Source organism: Notothenia coriiceps, unplaced genomic scaffold (genome assembly GCF_000735185.1).
Source record: "Notothenia coriiceps isolate Sejong01 unplaced genomic scaffold, NC01 NC01_scaffold00000339, whole genome shotgun sequence".
Lineage (NCBI taxonomy): Eukaryota > Metazoa > Chordata > Actinopteri > Perciformes > Nototheniidae > Notothenia > Notothenia coriiceps.
In genome coordinates, this window is record NW_011333040.1 from 8,832,062 (window position 1) to 8,840,889 (window position 8,828).

The 8,828-nt window shown below is 39.8% G+C and overlaps 1 protein-coding gene across 1 annotated transcript in view; it reads left to right on the forward strand.

Moving 5' to 3' along the window:
* LOC104944757 (serine protease HTRA1B-like) overlaps positions 1–8,828 on the forward strand; it is a 221,043-nt gene that overhangs the window by 43,471 nt on the left and 168,744 nt on the right. The window contains exons 2-4 of the mRNA XM_010770333.1: positions 4,274–4,373; positions 6,283–6,397; positions 6,517–6,606. Coding sequence (XP_010768635.1) covers positions 4,274–4,373; positions 6,283–6,397; positions 6,517–6,606 — 305 coding nt within the window. The remainder of the gene's footprint in view (positions 1–4,273; positions 4,374–6,282; positions 6,398–6,516; positions 6,607–8,828) is intronic.

The window sequence follows — 8,828 nt, forward strand, 5'->3', positions numbered from 1 at the left end:
GTGTGTGAGTGAGTGAGTGAGTGAGTGAGTGAGTGAGTGAGTGAGTGAGTGAGTGAGTGAGTGAGTGAGTGAGTGAGTGAGTGAGTGAGTGAGTGAGTGAGAGTGTGCGAGTGTGCTTTGAAATTGATGACTTCAGCAGCAGACTCCACTTCATCTTTTAGTCAGTGTTCTCATATACCTAAACTCTTTATAGATTTTTGGACAAATTAAGGCAATAAACTATGAATCTGTTTTGTGATTTGTTACCATGATAAGATATGGAAATGGTAGCAAGCCAAGATTTACGTTTTGGCAATGACAATCCTTAGTCTCATGCACCTCCAATGCAGCATAAATATAGACAAGACAATAAAAACAGTGCAAGAGAATGTTTCAAGTCACCAATGGGAAGGTAAATGCAGAGATAAGTAAACTAAATACATGTAAAATAGATCAAGATGAGTGAAATTAAATTCTGTACAGTAGATTAACAGCGTTTTGTAAAACCAACGAGAAGTAAATAAGTTTGCTTGAGCTACTGTGACTTTGCATTTTAGTATTCTATGACACGATTGTGGCCAGTGTTAAGTTACAATGTCGTATTATTTAACACTGCTTCCCATCTAAAACCTCTGTGACCTCTCTGACCTCTGTGTTCTGCAGTCCACATGTGTGTCATGACAGCAGGATGTGCACTTTTTCCATAGAATGGGCTACAGCGGATGGTTTGAATCTGACACACAGCTTTAGCACATTTCTTTGCAACTTTTCTACATTTGAAAAGTTCCATCTGTTCTTTAATTCATCTCCTTCCTCCCATTCTTTGAGTCACTTTTTATTTCTGTCTCATCTCTTCGAACACCTCTCCCTCCACTTTCTCTACTCCCGTTCCCTCCTCTCTTCTTTCCTAATATTCTCTCCTCCCACTTCTGATCGGTTTAACCAGGAGGGAAGGACTTCTCTTAGGATTTGAACTTTTTGAGCTGAGGAGGGAAGTCTGGATCTGGAGGGATCAATTTTGTATTTGTTCTTGAATTGTTTCTGCTTCCTGTACAGACTTGCACACTCTTTGTTAGATTGACAGGCTTGGATACAGCATCAACAAAACACGGTTGCCTGGTGACTCAACTCTTTCAGAAACTAGAGGAATTTGTTTCCGGCCGGTCAAGCCTGATATTTCATGTTTTAGGGCTGCATTCTGGAGCCATTTCTTTTCATTAAAACTAAAAACTGTTTGGCCATGTAGAACTAGGAAAACAGTTTTATCAAACTACAAATCAAATATAAGTTCCATCGCTGCCCATCATCCTACAAAGTAAACTATCTGTTTTTAGATTTTAGAATGGCAGATGCAAACATTGATGCAAAAATACTGAATAAATAATCAGCTCATTTATTTTTTGTAAGAAGAATTCATACTATCTTTCTGTGTTTACAAATTGCATGATGATGAGACAGTATGGCACTACATTTACCTGCTTCTGCTTTACTCTCTGACTCAGTGTAGAGTTGATCTTGACCTCAGTAAATGTTTCGCTGGCACTGTGTTTGAGGATTAAGTATTTCTCCATTCGTTTGATTGGCTCCATTCAGTTCTCTTCTTTTTCCTACACATTACATGACTCTGCACTATTATGCTAATTTGTTGTGCCTCTGTGACATGTTTCCATGCTCTAATGTTAAAAAAGCTCTTTATTGTTCTCATACTGCCTGTGCTGCAGCACCTCTTTTTACCCTCTGTCTGAAACCAGAGCCCAGTCTGCTCTGATTGGTTAGCTGGCTGGCTCTGTTGTGATTTGTCAACTGCTTAGAGTTGTCCCGCCCCTTAGCCTCACAAACCAACAAAGACAGACAGAAAAACCAGAACTTAAATACACACAAGACCAATCAAAGAAACAAGAGACATGTGAGGAGGGAGGAGAAAACACAGGGGCACAAGGTGAACACAATCGGGTAATCAGACAGGAGGGAACACAGACAGAAAGCAACAGGCAAGACAGGGGGGGAACACTTTTCAAAATAAAACAGGAAACCAAAGACAGAAAAAGACAAGACAAAACAAAACACAGACAGATCGTGACAGATATGAAAGGTATTTGGGTGTAGCTGCATAAGAGGCACGAACAGTACACTGAAAAAACTGAACCGTTTACTTAAATTCAATGTCTTGTATGTATATTATATCAACAAATTAGGTTAGTTGAAAGCAATAATATTAAGTTGAACCTATTACTTAAACTGAATATTATTGCTTTCAACTAACCTAATACAGTTATGAGAGATCTGTTGACATAATACTCTAAATTAGAGTCAACGTTTGAGTTTTTACAGTGTAAGTTACTGATGGAAGAGGAATCAATTACTAACTTTACCTGTTAACCTAGACACAATGGGACCAGTTGCAGGACTCATGACATAACATTGAAATGCTTGTATAGGACTTAGTGTTGAGCAATGGGACAATACACATCATTATTGTCAGTTATTCTTAATGAAAATGCTTCAAATTATAGCCTTTCTGCGATAACATTCTTGTATTGATAATCATATTTACAGAACCACTGTTGTATCATTCATGTTTGTCAATACAGTTATAGACAGATAGATTGATACGTAGATAGATAGATAGATAGATAGATAGATAGATAGATAGATATAGATAGATAGATAGATAGATAGATAGATAGACAGACAACATGCACACAGAAGTGGGAGAAGTACACAGATCTTGTACTTGAGTAAAAGTAGAAGTACCAGAGTGTAGGAATATTCTGATACAAGTAAAAGTCCTGCATTCAAAATGTTACTCAAGTAAAAGTCCAAAAGTATTAGCATCAGAATATACCTAAAGTACCAAAAGTAAAAGTAGTCATTCTGCAGATTGGTCCATTTCAGAATAATCTATGATATGTTTTATAATGATTGATCATGAAAGTGTTCTCAAAGCTGGTAAAGGTGCAGCTAGTTTGAATGACTTTGTAAACTGCAGGGTAGCTTGTGAATTTACTCCAAGTGGAACTAAAGTCTGATTCAACACTTGATTATATTTCACATCATTCATACAGATCTGTAAAGTATAAAGGTATCTAATAAATGTAGTGGAGTAAAAGTACATGATTTACCATTGTTGATGTGCTTTTATTTGCTGTAGTTAGTTAAGTGGCATCGTTTTTTCCTAATTGCTAACGATTGGTCCGAGTTTTCATTGTAAACACTTATTGAATTTGTGTAATAGTGTCTTAAAATCTGGTACCATGTGCTGCTTTAGCAAACAAACAGTATAAAGTCCCCTGAATGGTCCCAGCAGGTCTTTCCGATGAACAGTAGAATGACAAAGGAAAGACATTGCTGGAGTGAATTGGGGTTATTTTAGGGGACACATTGACTGTTAGGGTTTTCTCAGTAAACATCCTTACAGTACACCACCCGGACCCCTCTTGCTATCTCTCTGTTTCTGGTATCTGTTGCGGCTCTGAGTCACTTCCTTTGTTTTATAAGTATCAGTGGGCGCAGCAGACAGGCTGCAGCTGCTCTCAGGCCTGTAGTTCAAACACTGAGCTTCACATCTGGAGGTGGTTTCTCACCAAGCTGCACCAAAAACTTCAGATTAAACTAAGGAGTCTCATAGACACCAATGAATAACGTTTAGCACAACATTTAAAAAGAGATGTTTTATCTAGATTGGCAACAGAATTTGACGCTTACTGTGCAGCCTCTGAACATTATAAATGTAACCATGTGCTGATGAAGTGGAGAGCCAGGAATGGGAATGCTTTATGTGTGTGTCACGCCCTGGCTCAAGTGCAGACAAAACAAGGAGACCACACATGATTATTTTCCAATTCCAAAAAAAACAGTTAATCAGTAATGTGTGTAGTGTGTGGGTGTGTGAAGACGAATCGGTATATCAAGCAAAGACAAACAAACCAAGATCCAGTATTGTATGTGATAAAGGTTATTTACTGTGCTGGAAGAGAACTCTCTGCTCCATAGCTTCCCTTGGATAACTGGATAACTTTATATTCAATTGAATATTCCATTCCTTACACACTTAATTCATATATAATATCCTGCTTGATATTTAGTTTACTGTACATTTATATTTCAACATGTATATTTTCTACTTTTTTAATGCTATTTTATTTCTAGGTCTACATTTTGAATTGTTTATTTTTAGTCTTTTCATTCTCTAATGTACAATGCCTTGTCTTTTTAAACTGCTGCAACGCAAAACTTTCCCAAATTGGGATCAATAAAGTACACCTATCTTATCTTATCTTTCCCTTCCCTACAGGTCAGCAGAATCCTGACAGTCTTCGTTTCAAGTATAACTTCATCGCTGACGTGGTGGAGAAGATCGCCCCCGCTGTCGTTCACATTGAACTGTACCGCAAGTAAGAAAAACGACCTGACCCAACTTCCTGACAATCCTAACATTAACCTCCTTTTCTACTGTTAAGGGTTCAAATAGAGCGAAAGACTCAAATTAAATAAGTGGCCAATGATATAGTCTTTATTATTGTGTTACTTGCATCTAACATTACCTGGTGGTCAAATATTGCCATTAATACAAATTATGGTCTGCTGGCATTTCACATTCTTTTTGACTTTAGTGATTTATTCCCGTTTCTTCTTGCCACCATGAGGTTACTACTATTATCATTTTTACGTTGGGACAGCAGTTTTAAATACAAAATCAGTTATAATTAATTAATTCTTAGGTTTTTTTAAACCTAAGAACTTTTTAGGAGAGGCACAGTGTGCACACATTACATTGCATTTAGCTGACACTTTTATCCAAAGCGACTTACAGTAAGTGCATTCGACCAAGAAGATACAAACTTGAAGAAAGGTTTCATAGAGCCAAAACATTTCAAGTGCTACTCAACTGGCTTTTGATAAGCCAGTCCTTTATTAGTATATAAGTGCTTTGTTAGCAGTTCTTTGTTAGTAATTCTATCGCTCGAAGTGGAGTCGAAAGAGATGAGTTTTTAGTCTGCGCCGGAAGATGTGTAAGCTTTCTGCTGTCCTGATTTCAATGGGGAGCTCATTCCACCATTTTGGAGTCAGGATAGCAAACCCACGTGTTTTTGCTGATGGGAACTTGGGTCCCCCTCGCAGTGCGGGTGCAGCGAGCTGTTTGGCTGATGCAGAGCGAAGTGCACGTGCTGGGGTGTACGGTTTAACCATGTCCTGGATGTAGGAAGGGCCAGATCCATTCGCAGCATGGTACGCAAGTACCAATGTCTTGAAGTGGATTCTAGCAGTAACCGGAAGCCAGTGAAGGGAGCGGAGGAGCGGCGTGGTGTGGGAAAACTTTGGAAGGTTGAAGACCAGACGAGCCGCTGCATTCTGGATGAGCTGCAGAGGTCGGATGGCACATGCAGGTAGACCAGCCAGGAGGGAGTTGCAGTAGTCTAGGCGTGAGATGACGAGAGCCTGGACCAGAACCTGCGCTATTTTCTGGGTCAGCTGGGGACGTATCCTCCTGATGTTGTAAAGAGTGTATCTGCAGCAGCGGGTTGTAGCAGCGATGTTTGCAGTGAAGGATAGATTGTTATCTAGGGTCACACCCAGATTCCTTGCAGTCTGAGTCAGGGAGACAACTCAACACATGAAGGAACTGATACAGTTGAACATGTCAAAATATGTAAATGTCAATGTTGGGAAGTAGAATATCAATCAATGATGTTTACTTGAAAAAACAACATTACAGTGTCATGTACATGTATCTGGGCGTGACCGTGACATACAGCTCTGTAAAAAATGAAGAAAGCAGTCAACATTTTTCTCAAATCTCAATCTCTACATGTATGGCAGCCATTTCATTCCAGTGTCTGAGAAATGTTGTTAGTAGTTTATAAAATAAAATAATAAAACATTTCATTTTACTCAAATGAATGCCTGTAAATAATAAAACCAGAGAGACTGATAATGCTGCAGTCTCTTCATTTTTTTCCAGGGCTTTATTTGACAAATAGTGAAATATTGGATGTCTTGTCATCAGATTTTTACAGATTCATGTCCTCCTCCTTTATTGTAATAACTTTGTGGAGGACTTTCCATCCTGTTTTAACATTTGAACATGATTAACACTTCGGTTTATGACCAAAGTCTTGCAAAACTACAATTTTCATCCATTAAATGTGTCATCCCTGGGTTCCTCTGAACACACCTGCAGTTTACTGAAGCAAGTGTAGAAGTTTAGTTCACATTTATTTATGTTATTGAGTTGGATTGATGACCTCACGTTGTTGTTTGTGCCTATAAGTCAGGAGAGTGACCGTACCTCTTTCTACTCAGGATGATGTTCTCTAAGCGGGAGGTGGCGGTCGCCAGCGGCTCCGGGTTTATAGTATCAGAAGACGGACTGATCGTCACCAACGCCCACGTGGTGGCCAACAAGCACCGAATCAAGGTATTTTTAGCAGCCGTACTGGACTTAAGACATTGCAAAAGAATCATACTCGTAGTGTTTTTGTGATGAACAGTGTTTTTATGTTTATTCATGTATTTTATGTTTTGTTTTTCCTCCAGGTGGAGCTGAAGAGCGGAGCCAAGTACGACGCTAAGATCAAAGATGTGGACGAGAAGGCTGACATCGCTCTGATCCAGATTGATGTACCGGTGAGCAAAGAGAGATAGAGATAGATGGATGGAAAGACGACTGGGTGGTTTTTATCCCTGTTTTCCTTTTTTCCGGCCTTCGGTTTGACCTCCAAATTGCATTATTGCGAAATGTTGAAATCTGCATTGCGTTTCTCTTGTGTCTTCAAAGTTTGCACAAGTGTTTGAATTTGTTAAGTGGAGCATGTTCAGAGGAAGAATCGTGTGTTGTAAGACTTCTGGGAGTGATTACCATCGACCCAGAGCTGGTAGACTGCTCATTTATGTGTGGGATTATGTTCTTTTTGTACATTTGGGGCAATGAATATGCTTTTTCATGTGCAGTCCAAAAATCAAAACACAAAATCAAACTTGAGGAAGTGATTCATCTTAAATGGATAGCTAGGGTTGAAGTTAGTTGTATAAGGTACCTATCCATACAAATGAACAGCTTGGATGCCCCCAGTTTGGGGGAACAGCAGCACAGAAGTATACTACGTGAAAGAGGACGAAAAATAACCACCAACATACCCCGTCAACAGCTATGGTGAGAAATGTTTGTTGGAACATTTTTATTAAATAAGATAAGATAAGACTTTATTTATCCTGAAGGAAATTGCTGTGCCAGGGTTACAAAGATACAATAAACACCGCAGAATAATAATAAAACTGTATACTAACAGTGCAGTAAAAAGAGTAAATTAAACCACTACAAGAAACATAGATGGTCAAATAATTAATGTAAACAACTGTACAGTGATGAGCAGTATTGTAATAGTGCAAAAAAGCGTAGTGGCTGATAGATGATAGATACAGTGGGGCAAAAAAGTATTTAGTCAGCCACCAATTGTGCAAGTTCTCCCACTTAAAAAGATGAGAGAGGCCTGTAATTTTCATCCTATGTACACTTCAACTATGAGAGACAGAATGGGGGGAAAGAATCCAGGAAATCACATTGTAGGATTTTTAATGAATTAATTGGTAAATTCCTCGGTAAAATAAGTATTTGGTCACCTACAAACAAACAAGATTTCTGGCTCTCACAGACCTGTAACTTCTTCTTTAAGAGCCTCCTCTGTCCTCCATTTGTTAACTGTATTAATGGCACCTGTTTGAACTCGTTATCAGTATAAAAGACACCTGTCCACAACCTCAAACAGTCACACTCCAAACTCCACTATGGCCAAGACCAAAGAGCTGTCAAAGGACACCAGAAACAAAATTGTAGACCTGCACAAGGCTGGGAAGACTGAATCTGCAATAGGTAAGCAGCTTGGTGTGAAGAAATCAACTGTGGGAGCAATTATTAGAAAATGGAAGACATACAAGACCACTGATAATCTCCCTCGATCTGGGGCTCCACGCAAGATCTCACCCTGTGGGGTCAAAAGGATCACAAGAACGGTGAGCAAAAATCCCAGAACCACACGGGGGGACCTAGTCAATGACCTGCAGAGAGCTGGGACCAAAGTAACAAAGGCTACCATCAGTAACACACTACGCCGCCAGGGACTCAAATCCTGCAGTGCCAGACGTGTCCCCCTGCTTAAGCCAGTACATGTCCAAGCCCGTCTGAAGTTTGCTAGAGAGCATTTAGATGATCCAGAAGAGGATTGGGAGAATGTTTTATTCATAAACCAGTTATTGTTTTCAAGTTAGAGTATGGAACAAATATATGAAAACAGACGTTACTGTCTCCTAGTTTGCAAAGACATTCAGAAGTGTTCCAAGTGTCTGACAACGACCATAAAACCGGGTAAGGAGGTACGTCTAGAGGGAGATCTCGTTCATACAAAACCCCGTCAAGCGACCCGTTTGTGCCTGAAAGGTTGAGGGAGGTTTTAACAAGATCCCAACTCTAGACCTCTGACCGATCCGGTGAGGTCCTGGAACTTTCGAAGAATGCTTCGGTGAGAGAACGGGGGCCCGCCGGCCACAAACGCCTAGTAACAAGTACGACTTTCTGGAGTCGGTGAAAGTAGAAGTTACGTTGAAACGACTACGCTTCCCCCAACAGTGAGGTCTTTTGAGGTGCTATGTACCGGGGTAAGGTAAAGAACAGGAAATGTGCCTAGTCAGCAGGCCAGGGAAACGGTCTTTTTGTCGGGGTTTCTACTTACAAAAGGTTGGGTTACAAAGTGTCATCCATACCCACAAGAAACCTACGTTGGTCGCTAACGAAGAGAGGAGTTTGTACAGATCAACTCAAAAATGGTTTTTCAATAGATAAACCAAAGTAGACT